The 22,016-nt window shown below is 40.8% G+C and overlaps 1 protein-coding gene and 1 long non-coding RNA gene across 3 annotated transcripts in view; one reads left to right on the top strand and one right to left on the bottom strand.

The window, feature by feature from the left end:
- UPF2 (UPF2 regulator of nonsense mediated mRNA decay) overlaps positions 1 to 7,074 on the bottom strand; it is a 113,692-nt gene extending 106,618 nt beyond the window's left edge. The window contains exons 1-2 of one of the 2 annotated variants that reach the window (XM_040451453.1): positions 6,985 to 7,074; positions 971 to 1,350 (exon numbers count right to left, since the gene is read on the bottom strand). In XM_040451453.1, the coding sequence (XP_040307387.1) occupies positions 971 to 1,332 (362 nt within the window). In that variant the 5' untranslated portion in view covers positions 1,333 to 1,350; positions 6,985 to 7,074. Of the gene's footprint in view, positions 1 to 970; positions 1,351 to 6,669; positions 6,768 to 6,984 lie in introns of those variants that run through there. The other variant, XM_040451454.1, reaches the window with a different exon arrangement.
- Positions 7,075 to 8,864: 1,790 nt separating this feature from the next.
- Positions 8,865 to 14,773, top strand: LOC121014820 (uncharacterized). The gene is made up of 2 exons (XR_005783440.1): positions 8,865 to 8,910; positions 14,157 to 14,773. It is a non-coding gene; the product is annotated as an uncharacterized LOC121014820 (long non-coding RNA).
- Positions 14,774 to 22,016: the final 7,243 nt, after the last annotated feature.

Raw genomic sequence — 22,016 nt, 5'->3', positions numbered from 1 at the left:
AAATAAACGTTGAAAAAAAAAAATTAAAAAAAAAAAAAAAAAACAGCAGCTCCACTGTTTATTAGGACTTTATGCAAGTTACTTAACCTTTTCAAGCTTCATTTTATTAATCTGTCAAGTGAGGATCATAAAATTTATTCATTATGACTACCTTTAGGATATGTGCTGATATACTCTATAGTGTCCTGCACATAGTAAGAATTCAGCAAACAGCCATTAAGAACTAAAGATTTTCAACTTCAAAGAGACCATGAGGGGCGCCTGGGTGGCTCAGTCAGTTAAGCATCCAACTTCAGCTCAAGTCATGATCTCATGATTCTTGTGAGTTTGAGCCCCGTGTTGGGCTCTGTGCTGACAGCTCAGAGCCTGGAACCTGCTTCACATTCTGTCTCCATCTCTATCTGCCCCTCCCCTGCTCACGCTCTGTCTCTCTCTCAAAAATAAATAAACGTTAAAAAAATAAAAATAAATAAAAACCCAGAGACCATGAAAAAAAAAGAGCCATTTTAAAAATGAAAACAATCCAGGAGCGCCTGGGTGGCTTAGTCAGTTAAGTGTCTGACTTCAGCTCAGGTCATGGTCTCGTGGCTCAGGAGATCGAGCTCCACATCGGGCTCTCCGGGCTCTCTGCTGTCAGCACGGAGCCTGCTTTGGGATCCTCTGTCTCCCTCTCTCTTTGCCCCTCCCTTGCTCACACTCTTTCTCTCTCCCTCTCTCTCTCTCAAAAATATTAAAAAGTTCAGATTACCCTCTCAAAAAATATGTATTAAAGATTCCTGTTATTTAATTTGAGGAATTAAAGCATCATAAGCATGCTTCTGGTCAGTGAAACTAACAGAACCAGTAACTTAAGATACTCCCAACTCTCAAGGAACTGCACCCCAGAAGTCAGATTTCAAATAATCATTGTTTTCCCAACACTTCATTCTTCCCATTCCTTCTTATCAATAAATAAAATAAATGTTCTTACTTCAACTGGGCAGCTTCTTCTTCTTGCTGACGTTTTACCTGCTCTTCTTGCTTCTTTTTCTCTTCCTCTTCATGTTTCTTTTTTTCTTCTTCCTCTTTTTTCTTTAATTCTTCCTCTGCCTTCACCTTTTCTTCTTCTTTTTTCTTTCGTTCCTTGTCTTCTTTTTTTCTCTTATCTTCTTCCAGTTTCTTCTTTTTATCTTCAGGGACCTTAATAACCTCCTTCTTGGCAGTAAGTTTGATCTCCTCTTTTGGTTTCTCCCTGCTGCTCACTGGCCGCCTTTCACTGCAGTCCTTTTCCTTGTTGTTTAGTAAAGTTTCTTTTTCTTCCATACTTGCTGGCTTTTTACGCTCAGCTGGCATTATGTTACCCAGAACAATCTGTAAGAGTAAAAGAATGTCAGTATTCTTTGTAGTATTGTAGATGCAGTGACTTTTTTTTTTAGTAACGTGACACTGTTTTTGAAACAGAACATATTAATGCATTGTTGTGAGATATTAAATAAACGCACACAAAATATTATTTCTGTGATAAAATAACTTCCTGGTCACATTCCACATTCTATCATTATTAGCTATGCCTTTGTCTAAGTACAAACAACACAAACAAAAGTAGAGAACACAATATAATCAACCTCCCAAATTCAACCATTATCAGTTATGAAACATAGCATTTAATCATAAATACTTCAGCACGCATCTGAGAATATTTTGAATCAGGTTTTTTTTTTTTTTTTTAAGTAGGCTTCAAGCCCAACACAGAACCCAACGCGGGGCTTGAACTTACCACCCTGAAATCATGACCTCAGTTGAGATCAAGAGTCAAATGCTTGGGGCAACCTGGGTAGCTCAGTGTGGGTTAAACATCTGACTTGAGCTCAGGTCATGATCTGCTGATTTGTGAGCTCGAGTCTCACACAGTAGGCTCTGTGCAGTCAGCACGGAGCCCGCTTCAGATCCTCTGTTCCCCTCTCTCTATGCCCCTCCCCTCTTGTGCTCTCTCTCAAAAATAAACGTTGAAAAAAAAAGAGAGACGCTTAACTGAGCTACCCAGGTGCCTCTGAATCAGTTTCAATCCCAACATTTCACTTTAGTGAAGAGATTCTGGTGACATTATTTCATACAATGTGCAACAGAAGTATTATAGCAGGAACATAAACGAGCTCCTGCCATCTATAAATGAACAGACAAGGGGCGCCTGGGTGGCTCAGTCAGTTGAGCGTCTGACTTTGGCTCAGGTCATGATCTCACGGTTTGTGAGTTCGAGCCCCACGTTGGGCTCTGTACTGACAGCTTGGGGCCTGGAGCCTGCTTCAGAGTCTGTGCCTCCCTCTCTCTCTGCTCCTCCCCTGCTCACACCCTGTCTCTCTCTCAAAAATAAAGATTAAAAAAAAATTTATATAAATGAACAGACAAATTACACAAATTCATGCCATCGTTCTCAACCTTATCAAACTTTCAAATACAGAAACCGCCAAATATCTCAAATTAGACTTTGAATCTTTTCATTAGCATCAGTCAAAATTAATCTATAAATAAACATAAGGATGATTATAGAATCTGTATATTCTGTCCTGTACCTGCCAATACAGTAACCATCAGCCCAGGGCTTCTCAGCCTCAGCATTACTGACATTTCAGGCAAGGCAATTCTTTGGGGCTTTTGTTTGGGGGGTGGGGGCTGACACTATTTTGTGCACTACATGAAGTTTAGCAGCATCCTGCCTTCTCTACTGAGGTACCAGCAGTATCTTCCCAGTTTGACAACCAAAAATTACTCCACACACTGCCAAATGTCTCCTGGGAGCAAAATCACCACCAGTTAAAAACCACTGCACTAGCCACAAGTAGCTACTTATATGCAAATTAATTAAGAGTTTGAAATTCCATTTTTCAGTCACTACCCGTATTTCAAGTACTCACTTCCACATGGCTAGTGACTACCACATCAGTGCAGATACAGAATATTTTAATTATCACATTAAGTTCTACTGGATAACATAAGTCTACAGTAGATGCTCTATTAACTGGAAATAAACTGTAGAACAAAAAACTGTATTTCCCAGCAAAATTCAGCATATTTCTTTTCAAAAAATAAATTTTCTGTGTACTAGTTTTCAAATATAATTTCTTTAATGGACAGCAATTCATGTTCTGAGTCCTAAATCATCTCAAATTGCACAGGAGAAAATCAAAATACTTTCTATTTAAGAAACACAGAATTAAATTATTTAAACTGCTTAGTTTATTAAAAGCTAAATATACACACAGTATTCTTAATTATTTTCAAATATAGATTTTAAGTTACACCAATAAAAACTAGGTTAGCAAACAAAACATTTGCAATAATAAACATTTATTTCGTAAACACACACACATTTATTTCAGCACTCCAATAAAATGTTATCATAGAAAGAAAACCTAGGCCAATAGAAACACTTTAAGTAATTTTTGGAGGCACATTCAACACTCTATATCTTTTCTCGGCTACCTCTTCCCCTTTTTCTTTTGACTCTGCCGTCTACGTTCTATGCATTTATTTTGACGGTAACACCCAAAGGCTTTAGTTAACCTCAATGGTTTGTAACTCAGAAGGAAAGAAAGCTGTCAATCCCGTTTAGGCAATCATTAAAACACGAAAGAGCATAATTACTTATCTGTGTGGCAAGGTAGCCTTAACATTTATGCTATCCGGGAAGTGCAGCTCACACAGCTTCAAATAACCCACCTTTAATGTGAAAATACCATGCCCTAAAGCAAGCAAACTTTTAAAAGAGAATACTCATAGCTACCACTCACTGGCACCACAGTAAACATCTTACATACATTATCTCATTTAATACTAAAATCTTTATGAGGTGGGTATTATTTTCCCTATTTTATAAATGAGTAAACTGAGACTTGACCAAGTAACTTGACCAAGGCCTCCACAGCTGGTGACAGAGCAGGAATTTGAACCCATACTCTCAACTAAAGTTATTAAGAACCGTGCGTACCAAACTGTGAGGCAGAAGACTTGATCATAGATACTGACTATGACAAATCATACAATAACGTATCTGAATAAAGAGTCCCTAATGGCAGTTTTTACATTATGTTTTTAACTTTTGGCAGATATTAGCGAAAACATACAGGGATGATAATTCCTAAGGTAGCAATACAATCTTATTTAGATTGTCCTTATATGCAAAATAGAATACTGTTTATATATAGAGTTTGGATTTTCTGAAATGAAGTATCAACAAGCGACATTTCAGTAATACAAGGAACTACACACAATAAAAAGAATGGCATCGGGGCGCCTGGGTGGCTCAGTCGGTTAAGCTGCCGACTTCGGCTCAGGTCATGATCTCGCGGTCCGTGAGTTCAAGCCCCGCATCGGGTTCTGTGCTGACAGCTCAGAGCCTGGAGCCTGTTTCAGATTCTGTGTCTCCCTCTCTCTGACCCTCCCCCATTCATGCTCTGTCTCTCTCTGTCTCAAAAATAAATAAACGTTAAAAAAAATTTTTTTTTTAAAAAGAACGGCATCAAAATTTACAAGTAATGTCTCATTTATCAAGGTAAGACTACATATTAAGTTCTACAAAAACATTAAGAAATTCACTTAGAATCTGACAAATTCATAAAGGATCATTTGTTAGCTTAACAGAGTTTCCTAAACTTCTGTGACTCTACAGTACTCATTTATTCAATAAATGTTTAAGTGCCTACTATATCAAACTGTAGTAGGCACTCATGAATTGGTCCTGCTCTACAGCATGATAAAACAGATTCTCAGTAAGACTCTTAAGTCTTGGTACTGATAGATTCTTTGAATCCCCTCATCTTTGTATGACAGACACACCCAGAGTACACTTGGAACTAAATTTCAGTGAACAAAAAAATGTGATGAAAATGTAAAGGCTCATGTAAAGACGGCAATGCAACATGTGAAAATAACACAGGCTCTGAAATCAGACGCTTACTCTGCAACCTGCTAGCTATGGGAACTGGGCAACTTCTCTGAGTCTACCCATTGATAAAATGGAGGCACTGCTACCTCTCTCAGAGAATTCTTAAACTACTAACAGAGAGACAATTCTTAAACTACTAACAAAGCAGCTAGCATCCAGAAGGTGTTCAATAAATGTTTATTCTTTCACACCGAACAGTGAAAAGTTCGCTGGAAGACGAGAGTTTTTAGGGTTAGGACTACTAGACTTTCTCCACTCCAATTCTCAATTTTTACACTGACATGACAGCAGAAGAGTGACCCATCCAATTACACTAGTTTAATGGCTGAGTCAGGCCTCACTGTCCAGTGCTCTTCTCCACTAAATGCCCTGACTCAAGATTTTAAAAGCCAAATTTACAAACAACGTAATTTAGATCAGTACGCACTTGTACTGTCAATTAAACTGTATTTAGTGAAATGCCAAAATTTAAACTATTCTGATAAATCCATGCTTTAATAAACAGCCAAATATTGTATCTGAAGTGCTTCAAAAAGTTTTTCAAGTAGAAACTAAAATTTTAAATAGACTGCATCTTAAAATAATCAAGATAAATACGAGTGATCTTTTAATTCGAATATGATTAGCTTACAAATTACGGAGTACAATCACAGCCAGTCCTTAAAAGGAAACCATGCTTTTAAAACCACCTTCCTAGCTCCCCGAGTAGAGTCCTGGCTCTTGGATTGTATATTTTAGTTGGTTTTCTAAAAATACTCTCGATGCCTAAAAGAAAGTAAAACTACCTTATTAGTTGGTAAAACAAGGATCAATGGAGTGTACTGGGGGGGCAGAACGCAGAGAAAGGGATGTTTCCCTTTTAAAGATATCCCTTTAACAAAGTACCATATGGATTATGTATGAAATCACAATCAGACTGCTCTGAAAATATTTCAGAGTTAGACAATGCTGTTTTACCTTTTAATTCTTTATTATTCAAAATGTTCTATGGGCAGAATAGCACCGGGGCATTATCTCCCAGTCTCTGGCTTTACAAAACGTCCTTCCTATCAAGGACTCATTCAAAGTTTTTACAAATTTCACCAGAGTTCAAAACAGGTTTTCTCGAGGAGTTGTACATTTCTTACAAACACCTAAAACTACGATAAACGAGAAGGGTGATGGTTTTACTTTGGTCGGCTGCATCACTACATACGGGTCCTCAAAGAGCAAGCGGGCAGGTGGTCCGGTTCACTGTGTACCCCCAAGATCCTAAGGTGGTTCTGCTCGGCCAACCTGACGACCAAATACCCCGTGATGATCTCCTTAAGTTCAGAAGTACCAACGAGAGTAAGTACTAGGAGCCTTGGGACGAAGCCAAGGGAAGAACCCTCAGTCTATGTGACTAAACAGAAGTGGAGCAAATAACCCATGCCCACCATTCCCAAACACGCCGAAACCCCTTCCCCTCCACACACATGTCCCACAAACCCCTGCTCCGGCGGCACATTCCCATACCCAACACGCTTCCCCGCCACAACTCCCTTTCCCACGGGTAGCCACGGTCACCTTCGCGGACCATCCTCGCCCCAACCCCAACTTCTCACCCCACACTCCCTCACCACCCGAGACCGGGACTCTCCGACAGGTCTCCCTACTCCACATCCTCCCACACACGCACCCTCCCCACTTCCTCGCCCTCGCTTCCCTCCCGGCTCCCGAAGAGCTTTCCCCAACCTCCCCTCGCGCCACTCCACACCCCCAAACACCTTCACCCCGCCACAGCAGGCTCCCCGCCTTCAGCCCCGAGGCCCAGCCTGGGCATGTGGGGCAGACACCTCCTCGGCCGCCCCTCATGTCTGCCCCGGGCCGGGGGCGCCCGCAGTGATGGGAGCCTCCGGGAGAGGGGTCTGAGGAGGACGACGCCGGAGCTGCGGTCCGTGTACTGCTCGCCGCCCCCGGAGCGCTGGGGTGCGGAGTCGCCTCTTGGGTCCCTCGGGGAGTAGGAGTCCAGGCCGGTGCCCCCCAGCCCCGCTTCCTCCCGATCGTTGGAGCGGAGGGGAAGGAGGTTCCCCGGGACTCACCTCGAGCCTGTTGTCAACATTAGCCCCGGGTTTCCCAGCACCAACTCCAGCGCTCGGGCTCTCCCCTCCCCTCCCCCCACCTATCTCGCAGCCGAGGGCCCGCCTTCCCTCAGCTCCCCCTCCTCCCTCCGCCCGCCGGCCCTCCCGCCCGCCACTCACCAGCGCGGCCAGGCTGCGAGTGGGGGCGGGGCGGAGGGTGGGGGAAAGGAAAAAGCCGTCCACGCACTTGCCTGATCGCAAACTGTCCGGGTCTCCATTCCGCCGGCATAACGATGCCCTTGGCTTAACGCTGGGGTGGCGGATCGCGAGAAAAGACTCATAGATGTGCGACGCACAAAGCGGCTAGTTCAAATGGTCTACTCGATGAGAGGAGCGAGTTTTTCAGACAGGCAACAAATAGGGCAGCCACAACCAGCACCTCAAGCCAGGTCCCCAGCGGAGGGGAGGAGTGTTACAAGGACCGAAGGCAGGAAGTGGATTGGTCGCCTGGAAAGGGAAAGCGCCTGAATTAGAGATGCGCAGGCGCAGGTACTGCGGGCCGGAGGGGAGGAGGTGGGGGGGGGTAGCTAGAATGGGGTGGGGTGGAGCTAACAGGAGGTAAGGAAGGGCGGTGGAACAGTAGGAGAATTACGGAGCGCCATTAAGGACAAGTTTGGCCACGTGATCCTCAGGGGAGTTTCCAGGAGCTAACGTAAGGAAGAGGTCTAAGAAGGGAAAGTTTGATTGGACTAATTCAAGGGGTGAGGTTGAAGACCTAGGAAGTTAGAAACTGGAGAAGCTAAAGAATATGGCTGGTGAAGAAGGTACAGGTTGGTTAGGAATGGGTCTAGGTTTAAGAGTGCCCTAGAAAGACTACTAAAGTCCCGTGGGGGGATTTCCAGAAGCAGTTTTTAGGTGTTCCACGTAAAAACAACCCAGAGTGAAGAAGAATCAAGGTTTTTTCTCAACAGGTCTTAGAAGGTACCCTGTTCTAGCAAACGAATTTTAAAAATTACAATGAAATGACCTCCATGAAGTCATTATTGTAGTCACAATTGGCTAGTCTTGTCATTTCTTCCGAATGTGAAACGAAGTCAGCTTCTTAAAATGGGTATTAGTTTATCGACACAACTTAATTGAGTTTGTGTATCCGGCCTCCGATTTTTATTGAAACTGTGCTTGGATCTGCCAACATGATTTCACCGGGTGTTCGTACAGGTTGGCTTTGGCTGATCAGGAGCCAAAGGAACAAAGGTGCCAAACTGGTCTTGATTCTTGCTTGACATGTGGCGCCCCACCCGATATAGAAGCCCACAAAATGAGCTGCTACCAACCTCAACTACTTGAGGCAGGTCTAGGTTCACTTATATTCAGCTTTTGCCCATTTGCTTCTGTTTACTATTTTCCTATCCCGTTTAGCTTGCAAATTGCCTTCACAAGTTAAGTGTTAATGTTTCCTGTACTTAATTTTTTTTCCCCAAAACACTGCCAAGAGGTCAATCATTTAAAGGGTAGTGAAAGAGAAAGACAGTACTACAATTCTGTACCTCTGATAAACAGTTAGGAGAGAACTGTCCCAAAACACCTTACTGGGGATGACCACCAGTGTTCTTTTCAAAAGTATTTCTCATTTTGTCTGGCTACCCTAAGAAGATTTACCTATGCTGTTAATAAATAAATTCTGCTTATCCTAATTGAAGTCAACTTTTGCCTTTCATCGAGTATTAAAAGGAAACCAACTGAATACATGGGATCAAAAAAGAGGAGAGCATTAAAAAAAATTTTTTTTTTCCAGATGCAGGGCTCGAACCCACAAACTGTGAGACCATGACCTGAGCTGAAGTCAGATGCTTATCGGTCACCTAGGCGCCCCAAGAGGAGAGCATTTTTATGGAGATTTTGCTTATTTTAAATTTGTTTTAATTAATAATCATAATAATACTGTTGGTAAGTATTAGGATTCTCATTTTACAGAAACTGAGTCACAGAAAGATTAATTTGATACCACAAAACTAGTAAGCATAGCATTATATGCAAATCTAACTGAAAACCCAAGATATTTTTGATGTATCCTACTGCCTTTATGCCTAGACTTTTTCATAAACTGAAAATGCTCCCCATTGTTTTCTTTCCAAAGAAAGATGTCAAAAGCCACCGGAGCCTTCTAATGTGGGGTATCATTGCAATCTGTAACTGCAAGAAATACATTTCTCTGAAGAAGCCATCATTTTTGCATTCTGATAATTCAGACTTCACTTTTTCAGTAACTACATTATATTTAGCTTTTAAGGGTTTAGATATATCATTATTTGAGAAAATTCTAAAAAATGCCTTTTCCTTTTTGCCTGTTGACAGAACTGTATGATATGAAAAAAGAAAAAACTGATATGTATATATATATTTACATGATACTATTTTCTATTTAAGGGGTGCTTGGGTGGCTCACTTGGTTAAGCGTCCAACTTCGGCTCAGGTCCTGATTCCACAGTTCATGAGTTCAAGACCCGCATCAGGCTCTCTGCTGTCAGCAGAGTCTGCTTCGGATCCTCTGTCTCCCTCTCACTCTGCCCTCCCCTACTCACTCTCTCTCTCAAAAATAAATAAACATTAAATGTTTTTAAATCCAGTTATAATGCTGCTTCTCAGAAGAAAGCAAACGCAAAAGAAAGGGATTACAATATCAGGGCAGGACAAATCCTAAATTAAAAAAAAAAACACCTCATGTGAGATGAACTGCCTGCTGCTCTGCCAGAAATAATGCTGTATTTTGAACAAATCCATCTGTCTTTTAGATGCTAATGTCCAGCTTGACTAAGCTAGTTGAAGCTACCTGTTTCTTTAAGCACCCACCTCTTCAAAGTATATGGTGGAAATTTGTCAAACAACTTTACCTTTGTCTCTCTACTTAATAGTTTCTCGAATGTGTTGTGATATATTCATTCAATAAGAAATATTTAAGTGAGGGTACATTTAAGCAAATGTAAATATCACATATATGAAACATAATAGTACTAGTTACCAAATCATTGAGATATCTCATGGGACTGGAAGATTGAAAATCAGTTCACTATACTGCCTTCTATTAATTTGACCAAAATGGAAATGAAGCAATGTGAGCTTACTCTTTTTTTTTCTTAGTTTTGATAAATATGTGAGTCAAAAAAGCAAAATCAATCACAGGATTTTATGAAGTGCTTAGAACAGTGCCTAACAAATTAGTGAAAGTCCTGTAAATGAGATTATAATCTAATGAAGGAGCTGGATAGTAAATAAGCAAAAAGTTAAAAAGGTTGGAACATATGTGGCAAAGGAAATAAACAGAGTAATATAATGGAGAGTAACTGGAGAGAAAGAAGAGGCTGGCTATTGTAGAGTGGTCAGGAAAGGCTTCTGTAATGATACAAAATTTGAGCTAAAACCTGAAGAATTGAAACGTTCAAGTTTTGCAACTTGATATATAGATATCCAATGGGCAGAGAGGAGGGTTGTGGCATAGACGTGACAATTAGAGCATCATCAACATTGCTAGCATTCAAGGTCATAAGAAAGAATGAGTTCACCAAAGAAAATGTAATAAGAGGAGAGGGTCCAGGATTAAGCTCTGAGAAACTTCCAAATATAGTGGTTAGGTCTCTAAAAAGGAGGAGTAAAGAAAGGGAAAACCTGGAGAGTGCAGTGTCACGAAAACCCCAAAAAAGCATCAGGAAAGGAAAAGTGGTTAACTGTCTAAAATATTATTAAGAGAACATAATATGGGGACAGAGAAGGGCTCATTGGATTGACACTATAGAGATCAATATTGACTTTGTAGGTGGCAGTTCAATGAAATAATGGGGACAGATTTGGAATGGTTCAGGACTAAGTTAGGGATGGGAAAAGTGAAGACAGGTATTTGAGAAACTATTGTGAAGAGCCACAGAAAAATATAACTGGAGGAGATTATGGGAGGATTTTGTTTTGTGTTTTTTACATTTATATCTTTTTTTGTATTTTTTTATGAGAGATATAGAGGAAGTGTATTAATGGGAATGATCCAATAGGGAGAGAAATATTAGTGATACAGGAGACAGAAAGAAGGTAACAAAGGAGAAAAATCCTTGTAAAAAGGAATGGAATCTAAAGTACAAGCAGGAGTGCCTTTGATAGCAGTGGCATTTCTACAAGATATTAAGAGAGAAGACAGAGAAGATGGATGCGTGGACAGGTAGGCTTGTAGACTTGGAAGGGGGATTATAAAGAACTTCCTCCTTGATCATTCCTGTTTTCTCAATGAAATTGGAGTCAAGGTCATCAGCTAAGAGTGAGGTGAGGGAGAGACTGGGGGAGGTTTGAAATAAGAGGGGAAAGTAGGAAAGAGACACCTTAAAAGAGTGTGAAAGCAATGGAGATGCATACTAAGGATTGTTGCTGACACACTACTCGATGTTTCTGATCATGAATTTAAAGTAAAACCATCCAGGGGCGCCTGGGTGGCGCAGTCGGTTAAGCGTCCGACTTCAGCCAGGTCACGATCTCACGGTCCGTGAGTTTGAGCCCCGCGTCGGGCTCTGGGCTGATGGCTCAGAGCCTGGAGCCTGTTTCCGATTCTGTGTCTCCCTCTCTCTCTGCCCCTCCCCCGTTCATGCTCTGTCTCTCTCTGTCCCAAAAATAAATAAACGTTGAAAAAAAAAATTTTTTTTTTAAATAAATAAATAAAGTAAAACCATCCAGCCTACATATGCCAATTTCTCAAGAAGAGATGAACAGTTCGTTTTTTTGTTGTTTTGGGTTTGTTTGTTTGTTTTCCATGAGAGGGATGACAAAGAAAGAAAAGAGTAAGGGGATTGTGTGTTTGCAAGAGAGTGATAATCATGAAGGATCATGGGTATGGAGGGAAGTTAAGGGGAACAAGATGTGAGTGTGCATAGGGTTAACATATTGACAGGAGTAGAGGTTGCAAAGAAAATGGTGACCAAAAAACTGTTTAATAACAAAAACTCAACTGAGTATATTTGGAAGATCTAATTGGCTTTATTAAATGATTCATGAATTGGGCAGTATACCATCTAGAAAATAAGGGAAAAAAGCTCCATCAAGCTGTAGAAAAGAGACAGTTGGTTTTTTTGTATTTTTTTAAATGTTTACTTTCTTAAGAGAGAAAGAGAGAGAGACAGAGCGTGAGCAGGGGTGGGGCAGAGAGAGAAGGGAGACACAGAATTTGAAGCAGGCTCCAGGCTCCGAGCTGTCGGCACAGAACCTGATGTGGGCCTCGAACCCATGAACGTGAGGTCATGACCTGAGCCAAAGTGGGATCCTTAACCAACTGAGTCACCCAGATGCCCCAAAAAGAGACCGTTTCTTGCTTTGTTTTGGTTTGTTTTTTCTAAGTTAATTTATTTATTTATATGTATATAATTTATTGTCAAATTGGCTTACATACCCAATGCTCATCCCAACAAGTGCCCTCCTCGATGCCCATCACCCATTTTCCCTCTCCCCAACCCCGTCATCTACCCTTAGTTCTCATATTTAAGAGTCTCTTGTGGTTTGCCTCCCTCCCTCTCTGTATTTATAAAGAGACAGTTTTTAAAGGCAGAGAGTGGAATAAAGGAAATTATTAGCAAAGAATGCACTGTTTTAGGCAAGGTCACCCTCGTAAGGGGAGGAATATGAGTATATTCCTAGTGCTGACCAGGAAATTCCATGGTGACTGGTTAAAGGCTACACTCCTGTGAGGACTGCAACTGCATTAGGTAGTTAGTCTTGGTTTGCTGATATGAGGCCTTCACCTAAGTGACGCCATTTGGGCCCCGTGGTTTGCTTCTTTTTTTAAAAAATTTTTTTCAACGTTTATTTATTTTTGGGACAGAGAGAGACAGAGCATGAACGGGGGAGGGGCAGAGAGAGAGAGGGAGACACAGAATCGGAAACAGGCTCCAGGCTCTGAGCCACCAGCCCAGAGCCCGATGCGGGGCTCGAACTCCCGGACCGCGAAATCGTGACCTGGCGAAATCGTGACCTGGCTGAAGTCGGACGCTTAACCGACTGCGCCACCCAGGCGCCCCCCGTGGTTTGCTTCTTAACAAAACCAAGAACATCAGTGAACTAAAGGGGATAGGAGAGGACATCAGAATGTGGTTCTGGAGAGCTGCGGTAGCTGGGAGTAGAGACGAACAAGTCCAGAAGAGCTGAGGGCTTTTAAAGAGGATGGAAGAGGGGCGCCTTCCACGGAAAGCAAGACACATGTATCTCTGAAGTCAGACTACGTGAATTCAAATTCTAGTTCCAAAACACACCAGCTATTTGAGCTTGGGCTAATATTTTAACCAGTTTTTTTTTTTCTTTAGTCAGTTTAGATCACAGCTTTTAATTCTTAAGAATCTTGATGATAACAGTACTTTTTCATAGGGTTTTGTGAACAGTAAATGAGGTAATTCAAATAAAAGCACTTAGCTCACAGTATATGCTCTGTGTTAGCTAGTACTAAATCATTTCAGAAATATTAAACACAGTCATCTAAAGGATCTAATTGGCCTTGCAGTTCATATAAATAGTGTTTCAACACATCTTTCCTTGCCTTAATGCAACTATGACACCATTGCACCTGAAACCTTTTACACCAAGCATTGGAAATCTTGTGCTAAGAAGATGCACTTAAAATGAAAATTAAAAATAAAAGGGGGAAAATCAGATCATCACAATGTACACTTTAAATATTTTACAATTTTATTTTTCAATTGTACCCCAATAAAGCTGGGAGGCCAGCAGGGGAAAAAAAGGAAGAGATTTCTCAGCTGTTGTAACCAATAAAGGCAGAGGTTTGTAAATATCATCTTTTTTTTAATATGCACTTCTAATTTTTTTAATGTTTATTTGTTTTTGAGAGAGAGAGAGAGAGAGCGCGCAAACGAGCACGAGTGGGGGATGGGCAGAGAGAGAGGGAGACACAGAATCCAAAACACGCTCCAGGCTCTGAGCTGTCAGCACAGAGCCCCACACAAGGCTCGAACTCACAAGCTGTGAAATCATGACCTGAGCTGAAGTCAGATGCTTAACCGACTGAGCCACCCGGGGGTCCCTGTAAATATTGTTTCTAATTCTGGTTTTACTTCAGTGTGTCCAGCAGAATAACCAATCTCAATATTTGGGGGGAGGGAACTAATGAGTAAGTGGTAAGAAAGCTAATCCCAGGTCATCTAATTGTCTTAATTTAGTTCCTGAACTATATTTCTAAGTCTTTGCCGTGGGACAGCTGTGATGAAATATTCCACATATACTTCAAACCTAAAATGTTCAAAATTGGACTTCATGTTGGTCTGCAACTCCACTACTTCTTTTTTCATTTTTATTCTCTCAGTTAATGGTGCTAAAGGGCAATCAGAATATGCCACGCCAAAATATGGCACTTCAGCATGACCGTTATTTTCAGCTGAAGACCATTGAGAATCAACAGCTTCAGGAAGAATTCTCTAGAACTCCCCTTATCTGCTTAAAAGCAGTGCATGAATTTCCCTTTGTGAAGGTTTCTGCCCCCACCCCCAACTCCTGTATCAGGAAGAAGAGAGGGACTCTTATCACTGGTGATAGTCAACACCCAGAAGCGTTTGCATAAACAGATCAACCACAACAACCCTTATCTTCTATCAGTTTCCCCATGTATTTCCAAGTCACTTCCCCACACTGTGTCATCCCTTGAAGCCCAAGCCCCTTCCCCTTTGTTACAATGATGCACAAACCTTGAGTCTAACTGCTTCTTTGTGTCTTACTTCTTTTTGGTGAATTCCTGTGCATGTAAATATTAATAAAAATAGTGTGTCTTTTCTCCTGTTAATCTTTTGTTAGCTTAATTCACAATTCCAAATGAAGAACATAGAGGAAAAGGTTTTCTCTGGTTGTTAGGTAGTCCTTATTCCTCACCCCTTGTCCAAATACAATCCGCATGTCTCAGAAAGATAGGGGCGCCTGGGTGGCTCAGTCAATTGGGCATCCAACTTCGGCCCAGGTCATGATCTCATGGTTTGTGGGTTCAAGCCCCGCATCAAGCTCTGTGCTGACAGCTCAGAACCTGGAGCCTGCTTGGAATTCTGTGTCTCCCTCTCTCTCTGCCCCTCCCCACTCAGGCTCTGTCTCTGTCTCTCAAAAATAAATAAATATTGAAAAAAAATAAAAAGAAAGAAAGATCTTGCCTGGGTCCTCACCCATCTCTCCACCCCCACAGCCTCAGTTCATACCCACATAATTTAAACCCACACTGCTGGCAACCATCTCTTAGTTCTCCTGCCTAATTGCTTCCAGTCTTCTCCACTTCTGACCTCAGAGGGTCTTAGATCATTTAACTCCCCTTAGTGGCAATCATCCCCAAACTTCTTTGATCATACAATCATATGGGGAGGGGAGGAGGGCATCCTCCCAATGCATGTATATTTACTTCGATACAAACTGTGTATATATGTAATACTACACAAATATAGCCCCTTCCCCCAATAGAAAAGGTAAGAATAAAAAACTCACAGAAATTCTAATGTTTTTGCCTAAGTAAATCATCTTGCATACCCCTTTGTGCCGGTCTACTTTGGAAGCCACTGACATATGAGGTAAAACTCAGAGTCTTCAGCAGGAGCCCCTAATAATGCATACCTTTTGCCTATATATCTAGTCTCACTTCCTGCTATTTTCCCCACAGGTCTAAGTTCTAGCTATAATAAATAACCTGCACAGACTAGACTTCCTCTTCCCTTAGTGCACATATTATGCTTTGGTCTAGAATGCCCTTTCTCCCATGAATGTGTTCTAATTAGGAGTTCAAGCATCATTTCCCTGGGGAAGGGATTCTTTATCACCACCAGCCCACATATATCCAATTAGGTCCCTGGCCCTACCTGGTTTCCATAGTAGCCTCTGAACATCTCTGTTATAACATTCATTATATTATATTGAAATAATCTGTTTATATTTGTTTTCTCATTAAAACTGTGAGCTCCTTGAATATATGATTTATAGCTTCTTAATCTTTGTGTCCTGGGGCCACAGAAGGCATTTAATACTATTTTGATAGAAGAATTATTAAGTGAATGAATAGGAAGGGGATTAGAATATTCCACTCCAAAATATGCCACTTTGGCATACAAATTATTTTGAGCTGAAAGCAATTGAGAATCAACAGGCACAAAGAAGCCGCCTCGGGCCTTCCATTATCTGACTGAAAGTAGAAACCTCTATGAAATGAGGACTTCCATTGATCTTCTCTCTGAGAGATCTGTGACCATGAAGAAGATGGAAAGTTGACACCAAGATGAGTCTGAACAAACAAACCTTACTAAAACAAGCCTTATGTTCCATTAGTTTCCACATATATTTACCTTCCCACAACTTACTGCCCCTAGAAGTCTAAACTCTCCTTTGTCCAATCACTTTTCCATAATTTATCACCCTTTGTTAAAATGGCACATAAGCTTCTGAATCTACTTCTTTGGATTTTCACTTCTTTTCTGTGTAGCCTCCTTGCATGTAAAATTAAAAACATCAATTAAAGTTGTAAACCATTTCCCCCCTTTAATCTGTCTTTTGTTAGCTTAATTCATACACATCAGCTATAACACCTAAGAGGATAGAGGAAAAGTTTTTTCTCTTCCACAAATGCTGGCTTGGAAGAGGCAGAAATATCTGTGTACTGATGCAGGAATGTAGGATTAAACCAGAGCGAAAATAAGGTGACTGGGTGGCACCATTGGCTAAGCGTCCAACTTTGGCTCAGGTCATAATCTTGTGGTTTCCAAGTTCAAGCCCCATGTTGGGCTCTGTGCTGACAGCTCAGAGCCTGGAGCCTGCTCCAGATTCTGTGTCTCCCTCTTTCTCTGTCCCTCCCCCACTGGCATTCTTTCTCTCTCTCAAAAATCACCAAACATTAAAAAAAAAAAAAACAAAAAAAAAACAACGAGTGAAAGGGCGCAATACTTTAGAGGAAACAATCATAGACTGTCGTTTCATTTTTATTTAATAATTTTTTTAGAGAGTGTGTGTGTGCAAAGGGGAGAGGGCCAAAGGTAGGGAGAGAGAGAATCTTATGTAGGCTCCACACTCAGCACAGAGCCCAACATGGGGTTCAATCTCACGACCCTGGGATCATGACCTGAACTGAAATCAACCCTTGGATGCTCAGCCGAATGAGCCATCCAAGTGCCCCAACTTCTGTGTCAGTGGTAAAGGAATGGGTGTAATTTCCAACTTATTTGTCGTTGGGAAGACTGTACTGCAGACACAATTATGTTTACATTAAACTTCCCTAAATTTTCCCCATAGAAGCTGTAGAAGTAGCCATTCATATTGTGTTTTGCTCCCTTTCTTCCACCTTCGTGAAAGACTCATCTAAACCCTTTGGTTTAAATTTCTCATACCCAACATTCAATGTCAGTTTAATAATAATGACATAAACTGTCATCTTTTGGTACTTCCTACATTGCAAGTTCTATGCAACTATTCTTTTATTATTTTTTATTATTTTTTAAAAATATTTTTCTTTTTAAAAAAATTTTTAAGTTTATTTATTTTTAGAGAGGCAGCACAAGAAGGGTAGGGGCAGAGAGAAAGGTGAGAGAGAGAATCAACTATTCTTTTTTTAAATTTTAAAACAGCTCAATCATAATACAGCTAACATTGCTTATTTACTATGGGTCAGGCATTGTTCTAAACATTTATATGCACTAATTATTTAATCCTTACAATAATCCAATGTGACAGGTACTATTAAGCCCATTTTACTAATCGGGAAAATGAGGGACAGAGCAGTTAGGGAACCTGTCCTCGTTCCCAGCTGCACTGTCAGTGCAGAGCCCAAGGAGGGGTTCGATCCCATGAACTGTGAGATAATGATCTGAGCCAGTATCAAGAGTTCTGAGGCTTAACTGACTGAGCCACCCAGGCACCCCACCCCTTCCACTCATCCTCATCTCACTTAATGGCATCAACATCAACTCAGTTGTTCCAGAAGCAAAGCTAAGAAAGGGACAGGGGATGGGTCACTTACCTCAAGGATATTTTCTAAAGGAGCAACATTTACAATAGTTTTCTTTATTTTTTTATTTTTATTTTTTTAAATTAATTTTTTTTTTCAACGTTTATTTATTTTTGGGACAGAGAGAGAGAGACAGAGCATGAACGGGCGAGGGGCAGAGAGAGAGGGAGACACAGAATCGGAAACAGGCTCCAGGCTCTGAGCCATCAGCCCAGAGCCCGACGCGGGGCTCGAACTCACGGACCGTGAGATCGTGACCTGGCTGAAGTCGGACGCTTAACCGACTGCGCCACCCAGGTGCCCCTTCTTTATTTTTTAAATGTTTATTTATTATTTTTGAGAGACAGAGACAGAGCATGAGCAGGGAAGGGGCAGAGAGAGAGAGGGAGACACAGAATCCGAAGCAGGCTCCAGGCTCTGAGCTGTCAGCACAGAGCCCAATGTGGGCTTGAACCCACGAACCATGAGTTCATGACCTGAGCCAAAGTCAGATACTTAACCAACTGAGCCACCCAGGCACCCCAACAATAGTTTGCAAAGACAGTGTGTTAACATGATAGTTGTTATGGCTCTGATGAAATGATGTGAGAGGAAGGAAAGTGAAAATAAGACCATGGCACAAGTAAAGAATATGGTTAAAAAAAAAAAGGTACTTTAAAAATACACTCCCTCCTTCACCAAGCAGCAGGAGAGGATAAGGAGCTTGTTACAACCTGATGTTGTCCTTCAGTTATTCATCCTTGACACCTCTTTTTACTTGCATAACTCCTATTTCATTTTTAAGGTTGCAGTTTATGTAATCCTCCAGACTAAGTAACATTTGCCTCAGTTACATGGTTTCATAGCAGCTCATGCCCACCCTTCATGATTCTTTTACAATTATAATTAACTATTCATGTGATTACTTCTGTCTGACATTGTAAGCTCCTGAAAGTAGGGACCATGTCTGACTTTTTCACTTCTATATTCCAAAGAACCTAGCACAATGCTAGCATATAGTAGGTACTCAATAAATATTAAGTAAATGCCTGTTCCTTTCCATCAGATGAATATATGCCAGACTGATTTTCAATAAAGTAAAATAATGTCAAAGTTCTATTGTGTTAGGTAGGAGATGGGAGTCACTGAGTTATACAATGCTAGAATTGGAAGTACTCTCACAGAACACTCAAGATAAATACCACTCAAGCAAACACTTAAAAAAAAATCATTATCCCCACTCAAATACTTTATCTTTTGGGACACAAGATAAACAGAGGAAAAAAATGTTCACCTGAAAACACTGCCTCTATGTGTTATGGGAATTCAGGAAAGGAAGGGGTCAGCTTGGGTGCATCAATTAGAGGTTTCACAGAACACAGGTGGGAGACCTGGGCTGCAAGTCTCAATGGTGACAGATGGACTTTCTGAGAGAGTGAGCATAGAGATGAAAATCAGAAGTTGGAAAAGGAAAACGAGAGAAAAAGCATTCAGAATAGAAACAAAGGATAGAGGACTAATAGGACAAAGTGTCATGGCAGCCAGTGGAAGAGTCGCAAGATTGAATGCATGGATAACAGGCCAAAAGGATGAGCACAGTGCATCCTGCAGTCATACATTTCTAAAAAGGGTCACATAGCTATGGTAGGTGGTCTCTAAGATGGCCTTCAATGATGACTGCCTTCTGGTCTTCACACCCTCATGTAATCCCCTCTCCTTGAGCCTAGGCTGAATTTAGTGACTAACTTCCAGTGAGTAAAATACAGCACAAATGATGGTGTGTTAGTACCCATGTTAGTTTACAAACACCAAGATGCAGCTTCCTCTCTCTCTCTCTCAATCTGAGGGCAGCCAGTTGCCATATGGTGACCTATTCTTCAGAAAGGCACACACAGCAAAGAACTGAGGGAGGCCTCTAACCAACAGCCAATGATGAATTCAATCTTGCTAACAACTACATGGGTGAAATGAAAGTCCATTCTCCCCCAGATGAGCCTTCAGACGAGACCACAATCTCAACTAGCAGTCAGACTGCAACCTCGTGAGAGGCCTGGAGCCCCAGGTACTGAGCTGAGCTTTGTCCGGATTATTGACCTACAAAAACTGTGAGATAATATGTTTGTCTTTTCAAACTACTACATTGTGGGGTAATTTGTTATACAGCAACAGACAAATGATATGATAATAATCAAAGTTATTTCTATATTTTTAATGTTATATGTTATATATACTCATATATATATATATATATATATACACATACACACATATATGTATGTATGTATATATATGTATGTATATATATATATATGTGTGTGTGTGTGTATATATATATATATATATATTTGATAAGTTAGATATATTCCACCGTGTAGGGGGGAAACTAATGAGAACAAAGAGAAGAACTTTGGTATTAACCCAAGGAAAGTAAAGATATTAAGAAGTAGTCATTAAAAAAAAATTTTTTTTAACATTTATTTATTTTTGAGACAGAGAGAGAGAACAATCAGGGGAGGGGCAGAGAGAGGGAGACAGAAAATCTGAAGCAGGCTCTGTGCTGTGAGCATAGAGCCCAATGCAGGGTTCAAACTCTTGAACCATGAGATCATGACCTGAGCTGAAATCAAGAATTGGCCACTTAACCGACTGAGCCACATAGGTGCCGCAAGAAGTAGTCATTTTTTAAAAGAATTTCTAGGGGCGCCTGGGTGGCGCAGTCGGTTAAGCGTCCGACTTCAGCCAGGTCACGATCTCGCGGTCCGCGGGTTCGAGCCCCGCGTCGGGCTCTGGGCTGATGGCTCAGAGCCTGGAGCCTGTTTCTGATTCTGTGTCTCCCTCTCTCTCTGCCCCTCGCCCGTTCATGCTCTGTCTCTCTCTGTCCCAAAAATAAATAAACGTTGAAAAAAAATTTTTTTAAAGAATTTCTATTAATCAGGAATTAAATGAGATTAAGTAACAGTAATAGAGAAAGATGTTATTTTTTAGCCTAAAAGATTCATTGGAATAAATTTCACCTTTTGCTCCTCAATTTCCTGGGTCAGAATAGTTGTTCATATTTACCTTACTCTTCTTAACATCTCTAGTAAAAGTGGGCAGGGGTAAGGAGGAAAAATGAAATTAGTTACCTTTGGCAATAGATAAATTTTGGGTTATATATAAAAAAGAATAATGTGTGTATTGCCCCATTATCACGGTAATTTGAAAATTCTTTTTAAAAAAAGTTGCTGATGGAAGAAATTAGTCTCCCTTCAGAAGTATACATTTTAGCATGCTCAGTGCTTCAAATAGGGCAAAGAACCCAAGGAAAGACCTTTCTTCAAAAATAAAATAGACCTGTTTCCAGCTTGGTGAACTGACCATTCTCATATTTGAACATTCTGTTAATAAAACAGAGTAAGCTGTATAAAGGAGGAAAAACTTTTCCCTCTACCCTCCTAGACTCTCTGGCTGGGATCCTTCAAATTACAGATTGACAAAAGACAGATTAACAAGAATAGAGTTTATCAACACATGCACTGTGTGTGTGCAAACACAGGAGAAATTCAGCGATGAGTAACTCAAAGGAGTGGTTAGAACTTGGGCCCATATGGCATCTTAACAGAAGAACAATAAAGCTGTAGAAAATATGAGACAAAGGAAACAGGGTTTAGGCTTTCAGGAGTGGCAAACTGTGGAAAGGTAAATATAAAAGGGAGTCAATGGAAGGTAAGGTTTATTTTAGTGAGTTTGTTATGTAGATTCCTCTGGTGCCTTATCTGAGCTGATTAGCGTCTATAGTTGTGTCCAGTGATTAAGAATCATCCTGCCCTTCTTATATTTGCTTTTATATTTTCTTAAATTGCCTTCAGCTCAAAATGATCCTTATGCCAGTGTGGCATATTTTGGAGTGGCATACCATGAACCCCTTTAGAGGATTCCTATTCTAGAATATTCCTATTCTCATGCTCAATCATTACTAATTGTCTTGTACCCTGACACACACACTTACTTATCAGGCCTCATGCAGGCTCAAGATCATTACATTCTAGGAATTATGCTGAGAGCCACTACCATGATTAAGACCTTGTAATAACAATATAATAAT

Source organism: Herpailurus yagouaroundi, unplaced genomic scaffold, assembly GCF_014898765.1.
Source record: "Herpailurus yagouaroundi ecotype Mexico unplaced genomic scaffold, PumYag 203, whole genome shotgun sequence".
In the NCBI taxonomy this organism is placed as follows: domain Eukaryota; kingdom Metazoa; phylum Chordata; class Mammalia; order Carnivora; family Felidae; genus Herpailurus; species Herpailurus yagouaroundi.
This window is presented reverse-complemented; position numbering and strand designations above follow the sequence as displayed.